The sequence below is a fragment of the Tachyglossus aculeatus genome, chromosome 3 (genome assembly GCF_015852505.1).
Source record: "Tachyglossus aculeatus isolate mTacAcu1 chromosome 3, mTacAcu1.pri, whole genome shotgun sequence".
NCBI classification, from domain to species: domain Eukaryota; kingdom Metazoa; phylum Chordata; class Mammalia; order Monotremata; family Tachyglossidae; genus Tachyglossus; species Tachyglossus aculeatus.
Window position 1 is genome coordinate 23,621,750 of NC_052068.1, and position 24,457 is coordinate 23,646,206.

Consider the following 24,457-nt stretch of genomic DNA (forward strand, 5'->3'; position numbering starts at 1 on the left):
GGTCCTCCTCCCTCCCGCATGACGTCACCCAGCCCGAAGCCCCTGATTGGCCGCCGCTCGGGATGAGGGGGCGGGCCCTCCCGCGGCCCCCGGCTCCGATTGGCCGGGGCCGACGGCGCTCGGGCCGCCCATTGGCTGGGCCCGGTTTCCTTGGGGACGTGGCGCCGCGCGGGCCTCAGTTTCCCCCGGAGGAGCAGAAGCGGAGCCTGCCGGGAGCGAGATGAGGGACGGGTGGCCTGCGCATGTGCAGCCTTAGCACAGTGTTGTGCGCACAGTGAGCGCTTCACAGGTAACAATCAATCAATCAATCAATCAATCCTATTTATTGAGCGCTTACTATGTGCAGAGCACTGTACTGAGCGCTTGGGAAGTACAAATTGGCAACACATAGAGACAGTCCCTACCCAACAGTGGGCTCACAGTCTAAAAACACCCAATCATTAGCATTCAGCCCCTCCCCCTCCCAGCCCTTAGAAAGGCGCTTAGCACATAGTCACCGCCCCCTCCCTCTGCCCTCCCCCCACCCCACTGCTGGAGATTATTATCGATTTATCCCTCTTTTTCTGCGATTGCTTATTAACCCAACTAGGGCCCGTCCACTTGTTTTGTTTCACCCTCAATCGTATTTATTGAGCGCTTACTATGTGCAGAGCACTGTACTAAGCGCTTGGGAAGGACAGATTGGTTTCGTTGCCTGTCTCCCCCCCTTCTGGACTGTGAACCCCAGGTTGGGTAAGGACTGTGTCTATCTGTTGCCAAATTGTATTTTCCAAGCGCTTAGTACAGTGCTCTGCACGCAGTCAGCGCTCAATGCATTTGTACAGATTTATTTTATTAATGATGTGTCAATAGCTATCAATCAATCAATCGTATTTATTGAGCGCTTACTATGTGCAGAGCACTGTACTAAGCGCTTGGGAAGTACAAATTGGCAACATCTAGAGACAGTCCCTACCCAACAGTGGGCTCACAGTCTAAAAGGGGGAGACAGGGAACAAAACCAAACATACTAACAAAATAAAATAAATAGAATAGATATGTACAAGTAAAATAAATAAATAAATAGAGTAATAAATATGTACAAACATATATACATATAGAACAGGTGCTGTGGGGAAGGGAAGGAGGCCCGTCCACTTGTTTTGTTTTGTTGTCTGTCTCCCCCCTTCTAGACTGTGAACCCCAGGTTGGGTAAGGACTATGTCTATCTGTTGCCGAATTGTACTTTCCAAGCGCTTAGTACAGTCAGCACTCAACAAATTTGTACATATTTATTACTCTATTCATTTTATTAATGATGTGTCTATAGCTATAATGATAATTAATGATGTGTCTATTCATATTGATGGTCTTGAGGCCTGTCGACTTGGTTTTTTTCGTTGTCTGTCTCCCCCTTTCTAGGCTGTGAACCCCTGGTTGGGTAAGGACGGTGTCTATCTGTTGCCAAATTGTACTTTCCAAGCGCTTAGTACAGTGCTCTGCACGCAGTCAGCACTCAATACATTTGTACATATTTATTACTCTATTTTATTAATGGTGTGTCTATAGCTATTATTCTGTTCCTTTATATTGATGCTCTTGAGGCCCATCCACTTGTTTTGTTTCGTTATCCATCTCCCCCCTTCTAGACTGTGAGCCCCTTGTTGGGTAAGGACTGTCTCTGTTGCCAAATTGTACTTTCCAAGCGCTTAGTACAGTGCTCTGCACGCAGTCAACGCTCAATACATTTGCACATATTTATTTTATTAATGATGTGTCTATAGCTATAATTCTGTTCCTTTATATTGATACCGTTGAGGCCCGTCCACTTTTTTTGTTTCATTGTCTGTCTCCCCGCTTCTAGACTGTGAACCCCAGGTTGGGTAAGGTAATCTGTTGCCCAATTATACTTTCCAAGCGCTTAGTACAGTGCTCTGCACACAGTCAGCGCTCAATACATTTGTACATATTTATTTTATTAATGATGGGTCTATAGCTCTAATTCTGTTCCTTTATATTGATGGTCTTGAGGCCCGTCCACTTGTTTTGTTTCGTTGTCTGTCTCCCCCCTTCTAGACTGTGAACCCCAGGTTGGGTAAGGACTGTGTCTATCTGTTGCCAAATTGTACTTTCCAAGCGCTTAGTACAGTGCTCTGCACGCAGTCAGCGCTCAATACGTTTGTACATATTTATTTTATTAATGATGTATCTATAGCTACAATTCTGGTCCTTTATATTGATGGTCTTGAGGCCCGTCCACTTGTTTTGTTTCGTTGTCTGTCTCCCCCCTTCTGGGCTGTGAGCCCCTTGTTGGGTAAGGACTGTCTCTGTTGCCAAATTGTACTTTCCAAGCGCTTAGTACAGTGCTCTGCACACAGTCAGCGCTCAATAAATTTGTACAGATTTATTACTCTATTTATTTTATTAATGATGTGTCTATAGCTATAATTCTGGTCCTTTATATTGATGGTCTTGAGGCCCGTCCACTTGTTTTGTTTCGTTGTCTGTCTCCCCACCCCAGACTGTGAACCCCAGGTTGGGTAAGGACGGTGTCTATCTGTTGCCAAATTGTACTTTCCAAGCGCTTAGTACAGTGCTCTGCACGCAGTCAGCGCTCAATACATTTGTACATATTTATTACTCTATTTATTTTATTAATGATGTGTCTATAGCTATAAATCTGTTCCTTTATATTGATGCTGTTGAGGCCCGTCCACTTGTTTTGTTTCGTTGTCTGTCTAACCCCCCCCCCCCCCATACTGTGAACCCCAGGTTGGGTAAGGACTGTGTCTATCTGTTGCCAAATTGTACTTTCCAAGCGCTTAGTACAGTGCTCTGCACACAGTCAGCGCTTAATAAATTTGTACATATTTATTACTCTATTTTATTAATGATGTGTCTATAGCTATAATTCTGTACCTTTATATTGATGCTGTTGAGGCCCGTCCACTTGTTTTGTTTCGTTGTCTGTCTCCCCCCTTCTAGACTGTGAGGCCCTTGTTGGGTAAGGACTGTCTCTGTTGCCAAATTGTACTTTCCAAGCGCTTAGTACAGTGCTCTGCACGCAGTCAGCGCTCAATACATTTGTACATATTTATTTTATTAATGATGTGTCTATAGCTCTAATTCTGTTCCTTTATATTGATGCTGTTGAGGCCCGTCCACTTGTTTTTTGTTTCGTTGTCTGTCTCCCCCCTTCTGGACTGTGAACCCCAGGTTGGGTAAGGTAATCTGTTGCCAAGTTATACTTTCCAAGCGCTTAGTACAGTGCTCTGCACGCAGTCAGTGCTCAGTACATTTGTACATATTTATTTTATTAATGATGTGTCTGTAGCTCTAATTCTGTTCCTTTATATTGATGCCGTTGAGGCCCGTCCACTTGTTTTGTTTCGTTGTCTGTCTCCCCCCTTCCAGATGTGAACCCCTTGTTGGGTAAGGACTGTGTCTATCTGTTGCCAAATTGTACTTTCCAAGCGCTTAGTACAGTGCTCTGCACGCAGTCAGCGCTCAATACATTTGTACATATTTATTGCTCTATTAATTTTATTAATGATGTGTCTATAGCTCTAATTCTGGTCCTTTATATTGATGCTGTTGAGGCCCGTCCAGTTGTTTTGTTTCGTTGTCTGTCTCCCCCCTTCTAGACTGTGAACCCCTGGTTGGGTAAGGACGGTGTCTATCTGTTGCCAAATTGTACTTTCCAAGCGCTTAGTACAGCTCTGCACACAGTCAGCGCTCAATACATTTGTACGTATTTATTACTCTATTTATTTTATTAATGATGTGTCTATAGCTATAATTCTGGTCCTTTATATTGATGCTGTTGAGGCCCGTCCACTTGTTTCGTTTCGTTGTCTGTCTCCCCCCTTCTAGACTGTGAACCCCAGGTTGGGTAAGGACTGTGTCTATCTGTTGCCAAATTGTACTTTCCATCATCATCAATCGTATTTATTGAGCGCTTACTATGTGCAGAGAACTGTACTAAGCGCTTGGGAAGTACCAGTTGGTTTCGTTGTCTGTCTCCCCCCTTCTAGTCTGTGAGCCCCTGGTTGGGTAAGGACGGTGTCTATCTGTTGCCGAATTGTACTTTCCAAGCGCTTAGTACAGTGCTCTGCACACAGTCAGCGCTCAATAAATTTGCACATATTTATTACTCTATTAATGATGTGTCTATAGCTATGATAATTAATGATGTGTCTATTCATATTGATGGTCTTGAGGCCTGTCGACTTGGTTTTTTTCGTTGTCTGTCTCCCCCCTTCTAGACTGTGAACCCCAGATTGGGTAAGGACGGTGTCTATCTGTTGCCAAATTGTACTTTCCAAGCGCTTAGTACAGTGCTCTGCACGCAGTCAGCACTCAATACATTTGTACATATTTATTACTCTATTTTATTAATGGTGTGTCTATAGCTATTATTCTGTTCCTTTATATTGATGCTCTTGAGGCCCATCCACTTGTTTTGTTTCGTTATCCATCTCCCCCCTTCTAGACTGTGAGCCCCTTGTTGGGTAAGGACTGTCTCTGTTGCCAAATTGTACTTTCCAAGCGCTTAGTACAGTGCTCTGCATGCAGTCAACGCTCAATACATTTGCACATATTTATTTTATTAATGATGTGTCTATAGCTATAATTCTGTTCCTTTATATTGATACCGTTGAGGCCCGTCCACTTTTTTTGTTTCATTGTCTGTCTCCCCGCTTCTAGACTGTGAACCCCAGGTTGGGTAAGGTAATCTGTTGCCCAATTATACTTTCCAAGCGCTTAGTACAGTGCTCTGCACACAGTCAGCGCTCAATACATTTGTACATATTTATTTTATTAATGATGGGTCTATAGCTCTAATTCTGTTCCTTTATATTGATGGTCTTGAGGCCCGTCCACTTGTTTTGTTTCGTTGTCTGTCTCCCCCCTTCTGGACTGTGAACCCCAGGTTGGGTAAGGACGGTGTCTATCTGTTGCCAGATTGTACTTTCCAAGCGCTTAGTACAGTGCTCTGCACGCAGTCAGCGCTCAATACATTTGTACATATTTATTACTCTATTTTATTAATGATGTGTCTATAGCTCTAATTCTGGTCCTTTATATTGATGCTGTTGAGGCCCGTCCAGTTGTTTTGTTTCGTTGTCTGTCTCCCCCCTTCTAGACTGTGAACCCCAGGTTGGGTAAGGACTGTGTCTATCTGTTGCCAAATTGTACTTTCCAAGCGCTTAGTACAGTGCTCTGCACGCAGTCAGCGCTCAATACATTTGCACATATTTATTTTATTAATGATGTGTCTATAGCTCTAATTCTGGTCCTTTATATTGATGCTGTTGAGGCCTGTCCACTTGTTTTGTTTCGTTGTCTGTCTCCCCTCTTCTAGGCTGTGAGCCCCTTGTTGGGTAAGGACTGTCTCTGTTGCCAAATTGTACTTTCCAAGCGCTTAGTACAGTGCTCTGCACACAGTCAGCGCTCAATAAATTTGTACAGATTTATTACTCTATTTATTTTATTAATGATGTGTCTATAGCTATAATTCTGGTCCTTTATATTGATGGTCTTGAGGCCCGTCCACTTGTTTTGTTTCGTTGTCTGTCTCCCCACCCCAGACTGTGAACCCCAGGTTGGGTAAGGACGGTGTCTATCTGTTGCCAAATTGTACTTTCCAAGCGCTTAGTACAGTGCTCTGCACGCAGTCAGCGCTCAATACATTTGTACATATTTATTACTCTATTTATTTTATTAATGATGTGTCTATAGCTATAAATCTGTTCCTTTATATTGATGCTGTTGAGGCCCGTCCACTTGTTTTGTTTCGTTGTCTGTCTAACCCCCCCCCCCATACTGTGAACCCCAGGTTGGGTAAGGACTGTGTCTATCTGTTGCCAAATTGTACTTTCCAAGCGCTTAGTACAGTGCTCTGCACACAGTGAGCGCTTAATAAATTTGTACATATTTATTACTCTATTTTATTAATGATGTGTCTATAGCTATAATTCTGTACCTTTATATTGATGCTGTTGAGGCCTGTCCACTTGTTTTGTTTCATTGTCTGTCTCCCCGCTTCTAGACTGTGAACCCCTTGTTGGGTAAGGACGGTGTCTATCTGTTGCCAAATTGTACTTTCCAAGCGCTTAGTACAGTGCTGTGCACACAGTCAGCGCTCAATAAATGTGTGCATATTTATTACTCTATATTTTATTAATGATGTGCCCATAACTATAATTCTGTTCCTTTATATTGATGCTCTTGAGGCCTGTCCACTTGTTGTCCGTCTCCCCCCTTCTAGACTGTGAGCCCGTTGTTGGGTAGGGACCATCTCTGTTGCCAAATTGTACTTTCCAAGCGCTTAGTACAGTGCTCTGCACACAGTCAGCGCTCAATAAATAGGATTGAATGACAGCCACCCAGGGCTCCCCTCCTCCAGGTGGCCTTCCCAGACTGAGCCCCCCTTTTCCTCTGCTCCTCCTCCCCTCCCATCACCTTCACTCCCCCGCCACCCTCCCCACTTCCCCTCCCCGCAGCACTTGTGTCTATTTGTACACATTTATTACTCTATTCATGTTATTAATGATGTGTATAGATCTATAATTCTAATTCTCTTTTTCGATGGTATTGATGCCTGTCTACTGGTTTTGTTTTGTTGTCTGTCTCCCCATTCCCGTTGTTAGGGACCGTCTCTAGGTGTTGCTGACTTACCTCCCAAGCGCTTAGTACAGTCTTCTGCACACAGTAAGCGCTCAATAAATACGATTGAATGAATGAATGAGGGTGGGAGAGCCGTGAGGAAGGGGAAAAAGGCCTTCAGCCAGGGCAGCTTGCAGCAGACGCAGCTGTCGACACCCAGAAGATCCAGCCCCACTCAACCTCCTCCCTCCCTCCCTTAATAATAATAATAATAACAATAATAATATTGATGGTATTTGTTCATTCAGTCGTATTTATTGAGCGCTGACTTTGTGCAGGGCATTGTACTAAGCGTTTGGAAAGTACAATTTGGCAACAGAGACGGTCCCTACCCAACAACGGGCTCACAGTCTAGAAGGGGGGAAGACACACAACAAAACAAAACAAGTAGCTTCAATATAAATTCATTCATTCATTCATTCAATCGTATTTATTGAGCGCTTACTGTGTGCAGAGCACTGTACTAAGCACTTGGGAAGTACAAGTTGGCAACATATAGAGGCGGTCCCTACCCAACAGTGGGCTCACACCTTAGAAGGGGGAGACAGAGAACAAAACATATTAATAAAATAAAATAAATAGAATAAATATGTACAAGTAAAATAGAGTAATAAATACGTATTTAATTCAACTGTATTTATTGAGCGCTTACTGTGTGCAGAGCACTGTCCTAAGCGCTTGGGAAGTCCAAGTTGGCAACATCTAGAGACGGTCCCTACCCAACAGCGGGCTCACAGTCTAGAAGGGGGAGACAGACAACAAAACAAAACATATTAAAATAAAATAAATAGAATATGCACAAATAAAATAGAGTAATAAATTTGTACAAACATATAAATACGACTGACTGACGTACCGCTCGGTAAATAGGATTGACTGATCCAACTGCATATATATATATATATGCAGGTGCTGTGGGGAAGGGAAGGAGGTAAGGCGGGGGGTCCCACTGTTGGGTAGGGACCGTCTCTATATGTTGCCAACTTGTACTTCCCAAGCGCTTAGTACAGTGCTCTGCACACAGTAAGCGCTCAATAAATACGATTGATTGATTGATGGAGAGGAGGAGGTGGGGGAGAGGAAGGAGAGGGCCCAGTCTGAATAGAATTATAGCTGTGGACACATGTTAAGTGTTTACTATGGGCAAAGCCCTGTTCTAAGCACTGGGGGAGAGCCAAGGTCGTCAGGTTGTCCCACGCGGGGCTCACAGTCTTCATCCCCATTTGACAGATGAGGTCACTGAGGCCCAGAGAAGTGAAGTGACTTGTCCAAAGTCACACAGCCGTTAAGCGGCGGAGCCGGGATTAGAACCCACAACCTCTGACTCCCCAGCAGGGCTCTTTCTATTAAGCCACGCTGCTTCTCTAATAATAATCCGGGTACTTGGTAAGTGCTTACTATGGGCCAAGCACTGTTCTAAGCGCTGGGGGAGAGCCAAGTTCATCAGGTTGTCCCACGCGGGGCTCACAGTCTTCATCCCCATTTGACAGATGAGGTCACTGAGGCCCAGGGAAGTGAAGTGACTTGTCCAAAGTCGCACAGCCGTTAAGCGGCGGAGCCGGGATTAGAACCCACAACCTCTGACTCCCCAACAGGGCTCTTTCTATTAAGCCACGCTGCTTCTCTAATAATAATCCGGGTACTTGGTAAGTGCTTACTATGGGCCAAGCACTGTTCTAAGCGCTGGGGGAGAGCCAAGTTAGTCAGTCAGGTTGGATTTCTAGACTGTGAGCCCACTGTTGGGTAGGGCCCGTCTCTATATGTTGCCAACTTGTACTTCCCAAGCACTTAGTACAGTGCTCTGCACACGGTAAGCGCTCAATAAATACGATTGAATGAATGAATGAATACAGTCCCTGTCCTGCATAGGACTCAAACTCTTAATCCCCATTTTACAGATGAGGGACCAGAGAAGTGAAGTGACTTGCCCAAGGTCACACAGCAGACCTCTGGAGAAGTCGGGATTAGAACCCATGACCTTCTGAATTCCAGGCCCGTGTTGTAGCCACTGAGCCACCCTGCTTCTCCCTTCTGCCCCGTCCCAGCCCCACAGCACATCTGTCCATGTCTATTTTATTTATTTGCAACGATGTCTGTCTTCTCTCTCCCCTGCCCCTCCCCGAGACAGTGAGCTTGTTGTGGGCAGGGAATGTCACTGTTTATTGTTGTATTGTCTCCTCCCCAGCGCTCAGTACAGTGCTCTGCACACTGTAAGTGCCCAGCACATTCAGTTGGATCAGTCAATCCTATTTACCGAGTGGTACGTCAGTCAGTCGTATTTATATGTGTGTACGAATTTATTACTCTATTTTATTTGTGCATATTCTATTTATTTTATTTTGTTAATATGTTTTGTTTTGTTGTCTGTCTCCCCCTTCTAGGCTGTGAGCCCACTGTTGGGTAGGGACCGTCTCTAGATGTTGCCAACTTGGACTTCCCAAGCGCTTAGAACAGTGCTCTGCACACAGTAAGTGCTCAATAAATACGATTGAATGAGTGAATGAATTTATTGTATGGAGTGGGGAGCACTGTATTAAGCTCTTGGGAGAGGACAATGGAGCAATGAATGGATACATTCCCTGTCCACAACGAGCTTACAGTCTAAAGGAAGAGACGCGGTGACCCCACGTGCCCCCTTTCACTGCTCGGTAGGGCTGCTTGACTCATTCATTCATTCATTCATTCATTCAATTGTATTTATTGAGCGCTTACTGTGTGCAGAGCACTGGACTAAGCGCTTGGGAAGTCCAAGTTGGCAACATATAGAGCCGGTCCCTACCCAACAGTGGGCTCACAGTCTAGAAGGGGGAGGCAGACAACAAAACAAAACATATTAACAAAATAAAATGAATAGAATAAATATGTACAAATAAAATAAATAGAGTAATAAATACGTACAAATATATATACAGATATACAGGTGCTGTGGGGAGGGGAAGGAGGGGAACTCCCCACCTCAGGGCTGGGAAGCGATCCTGGGACCCAGCTTTACCCTTTCCCATGCAGATAAAGCAATCGATCACCTTTATTGAGCGCTTACTGTGTGTGGGGCCCTGTACTAAGCACTTGAGAGAATAATAATAAGAATTATGGTATTTGGTAGGTGCTTACTGTGTGCCAGGCACTTTACTATAAGCACTTGGGGTGGATACAACCAATTTGGGTTGGACACAGTCCCCATCCCGATTGGGGCTCCCAGTTTCAATCCCAATTTTACAGATGAGGTAACTGAGGCACAGAAAAGTAAAGCGGCCTGCCCAGGGTCACGCAGCAGACGAGTGACTTTGGGCAAGTCACTTCTCTGTGCCTCCGTTACCTCATCTGTAAAATGGGGGTTAAGACTGTGAGCCCTCTGTGGGACAACCTGATCACCTTGTAACCTCCCCAGCGCTTAGAACAGTGCTTTGCACGTAGTAAGCGCTTAATAAATGCCATCATTATTATTTATTATTAAGTGGCGGAGCCGGGATTAGAACTCATGACCTTCTGACTCTCAGGCTTGTGATCTATTCACTACGCCAGGTGGTAGATGTGTTCCCTGCCCACAACGAGTTTACAATCTAGAAGGGAGGACAGACATTAATACGAATAAATAAATTATGGATCTGGACCTAAGCACAATGGGGCTGAGGGAGGAAATGACTAAACCATCCCGCCTACTTACAGGTCGGAAAAGCGGGAGATGACCGACACTTGGAAGCCACTTTTCTTGGGCAAACTGTAAAAGTGCCAAGTTTACAGACCTTCGAAGGGTGTCCATGGCCAGGTAAGTGGAGACTAAAGAAGAAATCCATACTTAAAAGTGAATAGGAGTACAACTGAGAGGTTTTTAAGGTGTGGAAATAGCTTGGGGCTGTATAAGTCACACCGTCAGATTTATAATCACCAACTGTTTGGACTTTGTAACGTCCTACGTGGTTGGCAGTAGAGTCCAAAATAATTTATCTTTGTGGGGGAAAATGGTAATCGTCAAGTGAAGCGCTTCTGTATTCATGCCTCCCCTTTATTAAGACAGGTTTATTGTAAATAAATACCATTGAATGAATGAACAAACTGTTATAAATTAGAAGGTAGGTGGGGATTCTCTTATGGAAAGGCCACACCTAAAGCTCAGTTTTTGCAGTGATCGTGAATGCAGAGTGATTAGTGCCGTTTTTAGATCTGGAAAGAAAGTGAATTTTTGATACTGAACGCCCTCTGCGACCAGCAGGTCTCCCAGTTCTTTGTCGGGGGATCACTGGTGAGAAAATCCCAGCTGCTATGATTCTGGAGCCTCAGGTATTGTGAGACCCTGAGAGATAAGTGACTTTTGGGGATCTATCAAGGCCTCAACTGTGTGAAGTCACAACTGATTAGGGCTATGAAAATTAAGTCCAATTCCTCGGATTACACCCAAAGTAAACAGGTAGCACTGGTGGTTCGTGTCCTTTATGAAGGCCATTCCTTATGGACTTAGTTCATTTGGTTTCCTATAGAAGCAATTCGAATTAAGTTTTAACATAAGCCCAGTTCCTCGAATTCCACCCAAAGTAAACAGGTAGCACTGGTGGATCGTGTCCTTTATGAAGGCCATTCCTTATGGACTTAGTTCATTTGGTTTCCTATAGAAGCAATTCGAATTAAGTTTTAACATAAGCCCAGTTCCTCGAATTCCACCCAAAGTAAACAGGTAGCACTGGTGGATCGTGTCCTTTATGAAGGCCATTCCTTATGGATTTAGTTCATTTGGTTTCCTATAGAAGCAATTCGAATTAAGCTTTAATATAAGCCCAGTTCCTCGAATTACACACAAAGTAAACAGGTAGCACTGGTGGATCGTGTCCTTTATGAAGGCCATTCCTTATGGATTTAGTTAATTTGGTTTCCTATAGAAGCAATTTGAATTAAGCTTTAACATAAGCCGAGTTCCTCGAATTGCACCCAAAGTAAACAGGTAGCACTGGTGGATCGTGTCCTTTACGAAGGCCATTCCTTATGGATTTAGCTTATTTGGTTTCCTATAGAAGCAATTCGAATTAAGCTTTAATACAAGCCCAGTTCCTCGAATTACACCCAAAGTAAACAGGTAGCACTGGTGGATCGTGTCCTTTATGAAGGCCATTCCTTATGGATTTAGTTCATTTGGTTTCCTATAGAAGCAATTCGAATTAAGCTTTAACATAAGCCCAGTTCCTCGAATTCCACCCAAAGTAAACAGGTAGCACCGGTGGATCGTGTCCTTTATGAAGGCCATTCCTTATGGATTTAGTTAATGTGGTTTCCTATAGAAGCAATTCGAATTAAGCTGTAATATAAGCCCAGTTCCTCGAATTACACCCAAAGTAAACTTGTAGCACTGGTGGATCGTGTCCTTTATGAAGGCCATTCCTTATGGATTTAGTTAATGTGGTTTCCTATAGAAGCAATTCGAATTAAGCTGTAATATAAGCCCAGTTCCTCGAATTGCACCCAAAGTAAACTTGTAGCACTGGTGGATCGTGTCCTTTATGAAGGCCATTCCTTATGGATTTAGTTCATTTGGTTTCCTATAGAAGCAATTCGAATTAAGCTTTAATATAAGCCCAGTTCCTCGAATTACACCCAAATTAAACTTGTAGCACTGGTGGATCGTGTCCTTTATGAAGGCCATTCCTTATGGATTTAGTTCATTTGGTTTCCTATAGAAGCAATTCGAATTAAGCTTTAACATAAGCCCAGTTCCTCGAATTCCACCCAGAGTAAACAGGTAGCACCGGTGGATCGTGTCCTTTATGAAGGCCATTCTTTATGGATTTAGTTCATTTGGTTTCCTATAGAAGCAATTCGAGTTAAGCTTTAATAATAATAATAATAGGAATAATAATGATAGCATTTATTAAGCCCTTACTATGTGCAGAGCACTGTTCTAAGCGCTAGGGAGGTTACAAGGTGATCAGGTTGTCCCATGGGGGGGGCTCACAGTCTTCATCCCCACTTTATAGATGAGGCAACTGAGGCCCAGAGAAGTGAAGTCATCAATCGTATTTATTGAGCGCTTAGTGTGTGCAGAGCATTGTACTAAGCGCTTAATTGACTTGCCCAAAGTAACCCAACTGACAAGTGGTGGAGCCGGGATTTGAACCCCTGACCTTGTAGACTGTGAGCCCACTGTTGGGTAGGGACCGTCTCTCTATGTCGCTGACTTGTACTTCCCAAGGGCTTAGTCCAGTGCTCTGCACACAGTCAGCGCTCAATAAATACGATTGAATGAATGAATGACCTCCGACTCCAAAGCCCGGGCTCTTTCCACTGAGCCACGCTGCTGCTGCTTTATTGTGCGCCTGCTGTTCACCTGTTTCTCTGGTGAGATGCTTGGAGGCTTGAGTGCCCTCTTGTCATTAATTCTTTCAGGATCAGATTCTCCTCTGTGTGCCCGGCATCCCGGTGTTTCACCGTGCCCACCGTGAGCCCCTTTGCCCGCCAGCGGGTCGCCTTGCTGGGACTCTGTCTCGCAGCTTTTCTCCTGCTGCTCATCGCCGTTGTAGACCTGTGGCGCTGGGACTCTGCCCCGTCTCAGGACAGACAGTACGAGAGGTGAGTCATGGAAGCGCCCTTGTTGCAAGGGTCACTGGTTCATAGGAAGGGAAAAAATTGACTGGTCCACTCGGAAAATGGCCAAACACCAATCGCCCCTGGAACCAGCTGGGCAGAAGGGTCGCTGGGGGACTATGAGATGGCGGGGACTGGTGGAGTGACTTTATCTGTGGTCGTGGGGAGGGCTCTTCCCATCTCTGTAACGATGGCATTTGTTAAGCCCTTACTACGTGCAAAGCACCATTCTAAGCGCTGCGGGGTTGTGGTGGGGGGGATACAAAGTGGAGCTCACAGTCGTCATCCCCCATTTTCCAGTTGAGGCAACTGAGGCTCAGAGAAGCGACGTGACTTGCCCAAAGTCACGCAAGTGGTGGAGCCGGGGTTAGAACCTGTTATCTCTGACTCCCAATTCAATTCAGTCGTATTTATTGAGCGCTTACTGTGCGCAGAGCACTGTACTAGGCGCTTGGGAAGTACAAGCTGGCAACATATAGAGATGGTCCCTACCCAGCAGTGGGCTCACGTCATCCCCCGGGCCTGGAATGGCCTCCCTCCGCCCATCCGCCAAGCTAGCTCTCTTCTGCTGTTGGGTAGGGACTGTCTCTATGTGTTGCCCACTTGTTCTTCCCAAGCGCTTAGTACAGTGCTCTGCACACAGTAAGCGCTCAATAAATACGATTGATTGATTGATTCCTCCCTTCAAGGCCCTACTGAGAGCTCACCTCCTCCAGGAGGCCTTCCCAGACTGAGCCCTCTCCCCCTCGTCCCCCTCTCCATCCCCCTCATCTTACCTCCTTCCCTTCCCCACAGCACCTGTATATATGTATATATGTTTGTACATATTTATTACTCTATTTATTTATTTATTTTACTTGTACATATCTATTCTATTTATTTTATTTTGTTAGTATGTTTGGTTTTGTTCTCTGTCTCCCCCTTTTAGACTGTGAGCCCACTGTTGGGTAGGGACTGTCTCTATATGTTGCCAACTTGGACTTCCCAAGCACTTAGTACAGTGCTCTGCACACAGTAAGCACTCAATAAATACAATTGATTGATTGATTAGAAGGGACTCCCAAGCACGTTATCTTTCCACTGAGCCACACTGCTTCTCTGTACACTGTTGGGTAGGGACCGTCTCTATGTGTTGCCAACTTCCCAAACTCTAAGTACAGTGCTCTGCACACAGTAAGCACTCAATAAATATGATTGATTGATTGATTGTACAGGCATCATAGCCTGGGACAAGGAGCAGTGCCCACGAACATGCCTGAAATGATAAAATTTTGGCATTCTTTGTTTAAAAAAAAAACCACTTTAATGTTTCTTTGAACATTCCCATTCCCACTGCAGGTTTGGGGACAATTTAAAACACCGACTGTGTGGAAGCAGCGTGGCTCAGTGGAAAGAGCCCGGGCTTTGGAGTCAGAGGTCATGGGTTCAAATCCCAGCTCCACCACTTGTCAGCTGTGTGACTTTGGGCAAGTCACTTCACTTCTCTGGGCCTCAGTGACCTCACCTGTAAAATGGGGATGAAGACTGGGAGCCCCCCGTGGGGCAACCTGTTCACCTTGTAACCTCCCCAGCGCTTAGAACAGTGCTTTGCACATAGTAAGCGCTTTATAAATGCCATTATTATTATTTAATTTAGGGATATATTACTTGAAGTACAGTACTGTAGTACTCGTGAGGTTAAATAAGGAATGATCTGTAAAATACTGGAAACTTCTATTTTTACTTGGCAGTTTTTGATGTACTTGAGAAACAGCATGGCCTAATCGATAGAGCCCGGGCCTGGAGTCTTTTAGACTGTGAGCCCACTGTTGGGTAGGGACTGTCTCTATATGTTTCCAATTTGTACTTCCCAAGAGCTTAGTACAGTGCTCTGCACATAGTAAGCACTCAATAAATACGATTGAGGATGATGATGATGATGAGTCACTTGTCTGCTGTGTGACTTTGGGCAAGTCGCTTCTCTGTGCCTCAGTTACCTCATCTTTTAAAGAGGAATTAAGACTTGGACATGGACCGTGTCTACACTGATTAGCTCGTACCTACCCTAGCACTTAGTACAGTGCCTGAAACATAGTAAGCAATTAACAAATACTATATATATATATATATTTGGTTTTTTTTTCCTTTTCTCCCTTTTCCCTTGCTTCCTGCTTCTTTTCTCTTGCTTCGTGTCCAGCCCACCCTCCTACCCCTTTTCGTTTTTAGTGATGTCTGAGTCTTCCCCAGCTGGAGGTGGAGGCCTTGTCAACAAAATGAGGCAGTGACCTGAGATGGTCTGTTAAGGTAGCCTGCATGAAACTGTGGATCCTTCTCCCTACCTTGGTATTCCTGTTTGTTTGTTTGTTTCTCCTGGTAGAGGTTCTGAGCCACTTTCCCACCCAGGAAATGCTACTACCACTACTGCTCTCCCCCAAAATAATATTTATTTAATGCTTTCTTGTGTCTCATAATGTTAAACACTTTGCAGAGTTAGTCTAAAGGATGTAGTCCTTGACTTAAAGGAGCTTTCTTAAAAAACAAAACCCTAAAACAATAGAAACATTCTTGGAGATAAAACAAAGGAGCTCATTTTATTTCTTTATTCATTCATTTATTCAGTCATATTTATTGAGTGCTTACTGTGTGCAAAGCTCTGTACTAAGCGCTTGGGAAGTATGTCGGCAACATATAGAGACGATCCCTACCCAATAACGGGCTCTCGGTCCAGAAATACATTCCCCATGTTATAGCAAATATTTGCCTCGTAACTCATGGGAGGAGTCCACTGAAGTATTTATCTTAAAACACATCATTCTCCAGGCAAAGTTTACTTGTCTCATTCAAAGCCCGAGGCAGTTTGTACTTTTTGGTGTTTGTTTTTTTTTTTTTAGCATATTTGGAAACTTGTATATTTGTCTATCTTACGATCATCGTTGATTCACTCAATTCCATTAGTACAGTATGTATTCTTCACACACTGACATGTGTGTTGGTTGTAGTACCTGTTTATTTTCAGATTAGATTCTTGCTTTCACAGTCTTTTTGAAAAGTATTTACTGAAACAAGCCCTTTTGAAATCACATCTCCTCCAGGAGGCCTTCCCTGATTAAACTCTCACCCACCCTCTCCCCATTTTCCCACTCCTAAGACCCCTTCAGCTCTCCTACGTCACTTAAGTACATATATTTAAACTCTGTTGCTTGCCCCTTAACTGGTATTTATTTTAGGGCCTCTGATAAATTGTAAGCTCCTTGAGGGCAGGTGTGGTGTGTATTAACACTGTTGTCCTCTCCCTCTATACAGAGCAGACACTCGGAAAACACAATTGACTGATTTGTTGTTGCAATTCATGTTGACCTTTCTACTGTCACCTGCTTTCCCCCACCCCAGACCAAATCTCTGGATCCCAGGATCAGTCTCCTTTTCCTCTTTCCAGGCGATAAAAGGTTAGAAAAGGGTTTACTCCCCAAGCGATTAGTACAGTGCTCTGCACACAGTAAGCGCTCAATAAATACGATTGATTGATTGATTTACTCCCTCCCCCTTCAAATCCACCAGACTGTAGCTCTCCCCACCTCCAAAGCCCTACTGAAATTCCACCTCTCCTAGGAGATATTCCCTAACTAATTTTCTTTTCCCCAGATCAGATCTTCCCAACAAACACTCGGCACTTAGGTAGTTTGTTAAACGCTTACTATGTGTCAAGTGGTAAACTCTGTTGCTTGCCCCTTAACTGGTATTTATTTTAGGGCCTCTGATAAATTGTAAGCTCCTTGAGGGCAGGTGTGGTGTGTATTAACACTGTTGTCCTCTCCCTCGGTAACTAAGCACCGTTTAGTGTACTAAGCACTGTTTCCTGTATGTGTGTGTGTATATATATATATATATATATATATATATATATATATATATATATACCTGTATATATGTATATGTTTGTACGTATTTATTACTCTATTTTATTTGTACATATTTATTCTATTTATTTTATTTTGTTAATATGTTTTGTTGTCTGTCTCCCCCTTCTAGACTGTGAGCCCACTGTTGGGTCGGGACCGTCTCTATATGTTGCCAACTTGTACTTCCCAAGCGCTGAGTACAGTGCTCTGCACACAGTAAGCGCTCAATAAATACGATTGAATGAATGAATGAAGCACTGGAGGAGATGTAAGTTAATCTGGTTGGACCCAGTCCCTATCCCACTCAGGGCGCAAAAATCTCAGCGAGAGGAAGAATAGGTAGTGAGTCCCCATTTTACAGATGAGGAAACTGCGGCCCAGAGAAGCGACATCACACAACAGGTATATGGTGGAGCCAGGATTGAAACTCCAGGCCCCGGGCTGTTCCCACTAAGCCACGCTGTTTCTCTAGAATCTATCCTCAGTGACCTTTAAGACACATTTATTTATTCAATTGTATTTATTGAGTGTCTACTGTGCGCAAAGCTCTGTACTAATCGCCTGGGAGAGTACAACGTAACAGTAAACGGTCACATTCCCTGCTCATCACGAGCCTACAGTCTAGAGGGAGAGACAGACGTCAATCAATCAATCAATCAATCGTATTTATTGAGCGCTTACTGTGTGCAGAGCACTGTACTAAGTTGGCAACATCTAGAGCCGGTCCCTACCCAACAGCGGGCTCACAGTCTAGAAGGGGGAGACAGAGAACAAAACCAAACATGCTAACAAAATAAAATGAATAGATATGTACAAATAAATTCCGTACAAACATATATCCATATATACAGGTGCTGTGGGGAAGGGAAGGAGGTAAGGCGGGGGGGATGGAGAGGGGGAGGACATTAATATAAAGAAATAAATAGCAGCTCCAGTCCAAGTTTTTAGAGTGGGAGAGAGGAACCCGCTCCCCACCACAGCTGCTCTCTATTTTTATGCTGGGGAGAAAGACGGCCCCACTCTGATCTTGGAAAAGGGGACCCCCCATGCCGAACTTTGAGGAGAGAAGGTGGCCCTGACGTTCCTGTGGTTGTGAGCAGGTGGGCACGATGGGTTGATGGCTCAGTCACTTGACCACATTGATTTGCAGATATTCATTCAATCGTATTGAGCGCTTACGGTGTGCAGAGCACTGTACTAACCGCTTGGGAAGTACAAGTTGGCAGCATATAGAGACGGTCCCTACTCAGCAGTGGGCTCACAGTCTAGAAGGGGGAGACAGACAACAAAACATATTAATAAAATGAAATAAATAGAATATGTACAAGTAAAATAAATGAATAAATCGAGTAATAAATCCGTACAAACATATATACATACATACAGGTGTTGTGGGGAAGGGAAGGAGGTAAGGTGGAGTGGGATGGAGGGGGGGAGGAAGGAGGGGGAGCACTGTACTAAGCGCTTGGGAAGTACTCAATTCTGTGCTCAATAAATACTCAAGTGCTCAATAAATACGATTGAATGAATGAATGAACGCCGGTGTGGCTCCCAAGGAGATCAGGTTGGACGCAGGCCTTGTCCCGCAGTGGGCTCTTACCATGTGTATTACTCTATTTATTTATTTATTCATTCATTCATTCATTCATTCATTTATTTATTTATCTTATATTACTCTTTATTTACTTATTTTATTTGTACATGTATATTCTATTTATTTTATTTTGTTAATATGTTTTGTTTTGTTGTCTGTCTCCCCCTTCTAGACTGTGAACCCACTGTTGGGTAGGGACCGTCTCCATATGTTGCCGATTTGTCCTTCCCAAGCGCTTAGTACAGTGCTCTGCACACAGTAAGCGCTCAATAAATACGATTAAATGAATGAATGAATTTCCCAAGTGCTTAGTACAGTGCTCTGCACACACTAAGCGCTCAATAAATACGATTGAATGAATGAATGCATATTTAGCCAGACCCTGAGAAGCAGCTTGGCCTAGTGGAAAGACCACAGGCCTGGATGCCAGGAGGACCTGGGTTCGAATCCCCGCCGTACCACTTGGCTGCTGTGTGACCTTGGGCAAATCATTTAACTTCTCTGTGCCTGCTAACTCATCTGTAAAATGGGGATTAAGACTGTGAGCTCCATGGGGGACAGGGACTGTGTCAATCAATCAATCATATTTACTGAGCGCTTACTGTGTGCAGAGCACTGTACTAAGCGCTTGGGAAGTCCAAGTTGGCAACATCTGGAGACGGTCCCTACCCAACAGTGGGCTCACAGTCTAGAAGGGGGAGACAGAGAACAAAGCAAAACATATTAACAAAATAAAATAAATAGAATAAATATGTACAAGTAAATAAATAGAGTAATAGAGTGTCCAACCTGATTAACTTGTATCTACCCCATTGCTTAGTGCAGTGCCTGGCACATAGTAAGCACTTAGCAAATGCCATAAAACAAACCCGTGGACAAAATTAGGGAACATTCGTCCGACGGCATGAGTCATCAATCGTATTTATTGAGCGCTTACTGTGTGCAGAGCACTGTACTAAGCGCTTGGGAAGTACAAGTTGGCAACACATAGAGACAGTCCCTACCCAACAGTGGGCTCACAGTCTAAAAGAGTCTGTCTGAACGCACCACGGTTCAACGTCAGACACAGCGACTGCTCCCGCAGTGCAGATTTTTCCTAATGAACATAAACACAACTACAAAAACGCTACTCTTGCATCCTTGAAATACTGGATGTACTTTGCTTTCCGCCTAACTGTAGTTAATACTGGACGCCTTCTCAGGTGGAAGACTCTTTGAGGGCAAGGAGCATATTTTTCCCCTCTGCTGTTCTCTCCCACGCTCTTAACGCAGTGCTCGGCCTTCAATAAGTGCTATTTATTAATTTCGAACGTCAACTCTGTCGAAGGACATCATGAACTGCTTTGATGGGCCGTTTCCCAACAGACTTGTTTGAGGTTATGTGGCATTGTTTGAGGTTGTGCCTTTGAAACACCTGTTCTGTGCGCTCTCTCTCTCTCTCTCCCTCTCCTCACCTGGATCTCATTTCAGCTCGCCATTTGTTGAGCGCTCGCTATGTGCAGAGCACTGTACTAAGTACAAATTGGCAACATGTGGAGACAGTCCCTACCCAACGGTGGGCTCACGGTCTAAAAGGGGGAGACGGAGAACAAAACCAAACATACTAACAAAATCAAATAAATAGACCAGAAACCAAAGCCACGCGGGCGGGAAAGCAGGTTGGCCAACTTGCGTTAGCTCTTGTCTACCTACTAACCCTTACTTTAGTCGCCCAAAACGAGCGTTCAATAAATGCCCCCGATCAACTGATGACTCTCTTCCTCCCTTCAAGGCCCTGCTGAGAGCTCACCTCCTCCAGGAGGCCTTCCCAGACTGAGCCCCTTCCTTCCTCTCCCCCTCGTCCCCCTCTCCATCCCCCCATCTTACCTCCTTCCCTTCCCCACAGCACCTGTATATATGTATATATGGTTGTACATATTTATTACTCTATTTATTTATTTATTTTACTTGTACATTTCTATCCTATTTATTTTATTTTGTTGGTATGTTTGGTTCCGTTCTCTGTCTCCCCCTTTTAGACTGTGAGCCCACTGTTGGGTAGGGACTGTCTCTATGTGTTGCCAATTTGTACTTCCCAAGCTCTTAGTACAGTGCTCTGCACATAGTAAGCACTCAATAAATACGATTGATTGATTGATAAAAGGTCACAGCGAGGAACCTAAGTGGAATCCCTTTTTCACGCGTCCTACCAAGCCATAGTTGTGATGAGCTTGTGTTTCTGGACCTTTGTTATTTCTAGTGAGTGCCATTTGATGTGAAGTGTGGCTCATCGGCGGTACATTCATTATTGAAGGCAAATTTCCTCCAAGAGGCCTTCCCTAAGCCCTCTTTTCCTTTTCTTCCACTCCTTTCTCCATCACCCTGACTCGTTCCCTTTCTTCATCCCCTCCTCCCAGCCCCGCAGCATTTATGCACATATCTGTAATTTTAGTTATTTATATTTATGTCCGTCTCCCAGAATCAGGGAATGTGTCTGTTACATTGTAGTCTCTCAAGTGCTTAGTATAGTGTCCTGCACAATATGTGCTCAGTAAATACCCACTGTTGGGTAGGGACTGTCTCTATACGTTGCCAACTTGTACTTCCCAAGCGCTTAGTACAGTGCTCTGCACACAGTAAGCGCTCTATAAATGCGATTGATGATGATGATGATGATAAATATGATCGACTAACTGAAACAGCATCAGGATTTGGGATAAGGTCCAGAGCTCACCACCATGTAGAATAATGGACACTGGTCTGTTGTGTGATCTTAGGTGAGTCTGTTTTCCTCTCTGTGCCTCAGTTTCCTCATCTGCAGAATGGGGATTCATTACCTGTTAATAATAATAATAATAATAATAATAATAATGTTGGCATTTGTTAAGCGCTTACTAAGTGCAAAGCACTGTTTCTAAGCGCTGGGGAGGTTACAAGGTGCTTGTATTTATTGAATGTTTACTGTGTGCAAAGCACTTACTACTGCTGCTAATAATAATGATGGCATTTATTAAGCACTTTCTATGTGCAAAGCACTGTTCTAAGCGCTGGGGAGGTTACAAGGTGATCAGGTTGTCCCACGGGGGGCTCACAGTTTTCATCCCATTTTACAGATGAGGTAACTGAGGCACAGAGAAGTTAAGTGACTTGCCCAAAGTCACACAGCCGACAGTTGGCGGAGCCGGGATTTGAACCCATGACCTCTGACTCCAAAGCCCGGGCTGTTTCCGTTGAGCCACACTGCTTCTCTGTTCTCCCTCCTATTTAGACAGTGAGTCCCATGGGGGTCCCGATTATCTTTTGGCCACTGGCATGGCTCAGTGAAAATGGGAGTCCGAAGTTGTGGGTTCTAATCCCGGCTCTGCCACTTGTCAGCTGTGTGACGTTGGGCAAGTCACTTCACTTCTCTGTGCCTCAGTGACCTCATCTGTAAAATGGGGATTAAGACTGTGAGCCCCCCGTGGGACAACTTGATTATCTTGTATCTCTCCCAGTGCTTAGAACAGTGCTTGGCACACAGTAAGTGCTTAACAGATGCCATCATTATTATTATTATTATTATTATTATTATTCTGTCTCCCCCTTCTAGACTGTGAGCCCACTGTTGGGTAGGGACCATCTCTATATGTTGCCAACTTGTACTTCCCAAGCGCTTAGTACAGTGCTCTGCACACAGTAAGCGCTCAATAAATATGATTGATTGATTGATCATTATCTTGTATCTCTCCCAGTGCTTAGTACAGTGCTTGGTGCGTAGTAAACACCTCACAGATATTGCGGTTGTTGTTTTTATTGTTTTATTGTTGTTTTTATAGAGCTGTGTAGGCCTTCCGTTTGATTTGAAGCTTAATGCTCTATTGTAGCTGCATAAAGTTTTCGTAAAGAAAGGCCAAAAGCTTTCTTCATTTGGTTTACCACTCTGCGCCCGTGTATTTACTACGGAGTGTTTTTGAGGGACATCCTTTGGTTCAGTATGGCTGATGGAACTGTATATCACCTGTATATATGTTTGTACATATTTATTACTCTGTTTATTTAGTTTACTTGTACATATCTATTCTATTTATTTTATTTTGTTAATATGCTTGGTTTTGTTCTCTGCCTCCCCCTTCTAGACTGTGAGCCCACTGTTGGGTAGGGACCGTCTCTATATGTTGCCAACTTGTACTTCCCAAGCGCTTAGTACAGTGCTCTGCACACAGTAAGCGCTCAATAAATACGATTGATGATGATTACTCTATTTTACTTGTACATATCTATTCTATTTATTTTATTTTGTTAATATGCTTGGTTTTGTTCTCTGCCTCCCCCTTCTAGACTGTGAGCCCACTGTTGGGTAGGGACCGTCTCTATATGTTGCCAACTTGTACTTCCCAAGCGCTTAGTACAGTGCTCTGCACACAGTAAGCGCTCAATAAATACGACTGATGGTGATTACTCTATTTTACTTGTATATATCTATTCTATTTATTTTATTTTGTTAATATGCTCGGTTTTGTTGTCCGTCTCCCCCTTCTAGACTGTGAGCCCACTGTTGGGTAGGGACCATCTCTATATGTTGCCAACTTGTACTTCCCAAGTGCTTAGTACAGTGCTCTGCACACAGTAAGTGCTCAATAAATACGACTGATTGATTGATTGAATGTCTTCTTTCAGGTTTGTACCTTATCCCATCTTCAGGCTTATCGTCAGTCTGTAACACTCCAAAATATGTGTCTTTCACTTCACAATAATGTATTTATTGAGCGACCCAAGGGCGCATTGCACTGTAAGAAGCATTTGGAAAATACAGCAGAAGTGAGCCCACTGTAGGGACTGTCTCTATATGTTGCCAATTTGTATTTCCCAAGCGCTTAGTACAGTGCTCTGCACACGGTAAGCGCTCAATAAATACAACTGATGATAACAAGGCGGCCCATTACCTGCCCGCAAGGATCTTAACCTCTAATGAATACACCTTTTTGGGTAGGAACCTGTTGGGACATTAGGCACCGTTCCTTTGACAAGGCCATCCGTCTAGCTGGGAGACGAGGTGGAAGAAGCGGTCGTGGAAATGAGGGAGGGCAGCGACCGCCAAGGGGTGCGTTTTATAACGTGAGTTTTCCGTCCCTGTGGGATTGGTGGAGATCGAAACCCCTCTGAGGGCCTCCTCATCCACCAGTCATCAATCAATCAATCAATCGTATTTATTGAGCGCTTACTATGTGCAGAGCACTGTACTAAGCGCTTGGGAAGTACAAATTGGCATCACATAGAGACAGTCCCTACCCAACAGTGGGCTCACAGTTGCTCATCCCCAACACTCAAGACCGGTAGGAAGTTATTCATTCATTCATTCATTCAATCATATTTACTGAGCACTTACTGTGTGCAGAGCACTGTACTAAGCGCTTGGGAATTCCAAGTCGGCAACATATAGAGACGGTCCCGGCCCAACAACGGGCTCACAGAGGCTCTCGTCCCCCTTTGGACTGTGAGCTCGTTGTGGCCAGGGACCGTCCCCGCTCGCTGTTGTACCGTCCTTCCCTGAGCACCTGGTACGATGCCCCGCCCGCAATAAGCGCTCAATAAATCCGATCGAAGGAACAGGATTGAAGGAGATACGATCGAACAGACTAGGCCCCGCTGCTTCTCAGGTGGGCGCCCTCCGGCCTCACCCTGCAGAGGCGAGGCAAGGCGGGAGATCCCCGTCGGACAAAACGGGGATCAGAGAAGCAGCGTGGCTCAGTGGAAAGAGCCCGGGCTTTGGAGTGGAGGTCACGGGTTCGAATCTGGCACCGCCAATCATGAG

The 24,457-nt window shown here is 44.4% G+C and overlaps 1 protein-coding gene across 2 annotated transcripts in view; it reads left to right on the plus strand.

The window, feature by feature from the left end:
• The first annotated feature begins 201 nt into the window (after positions 1-201).
• Positions 202-24,457, plus strand: part of ENTPD7 (ectonucleoside triphosphate diphosphohydrolase 7) — an 86,730-nt gene continuing 62,474 nt past the window's right edge. The window contains exons 1-3 of one of the 2 annotated variants that reach the window (XM_038744143.1): positions 202-289; positions 10,315-10,414; positions 13,018-13,200. In XM_038744143.1, coding sequence (XP_038600071.1) covers positions 10,407-10,414; positions 13,018-13,200 — 191 coding nt within the window. In that variant the 5' untranslated portion in view covers positions 202-289; positions 10,315-10,406. Of the gene's footprint in view, positions 290-10,314; positions 10,415-13,017; positions 13,201-15,459; positions 15,499-24,457 lie in introns of those variants that run through there. The other variant, XM_038744144.1, reaches the window with a different exon arrangement.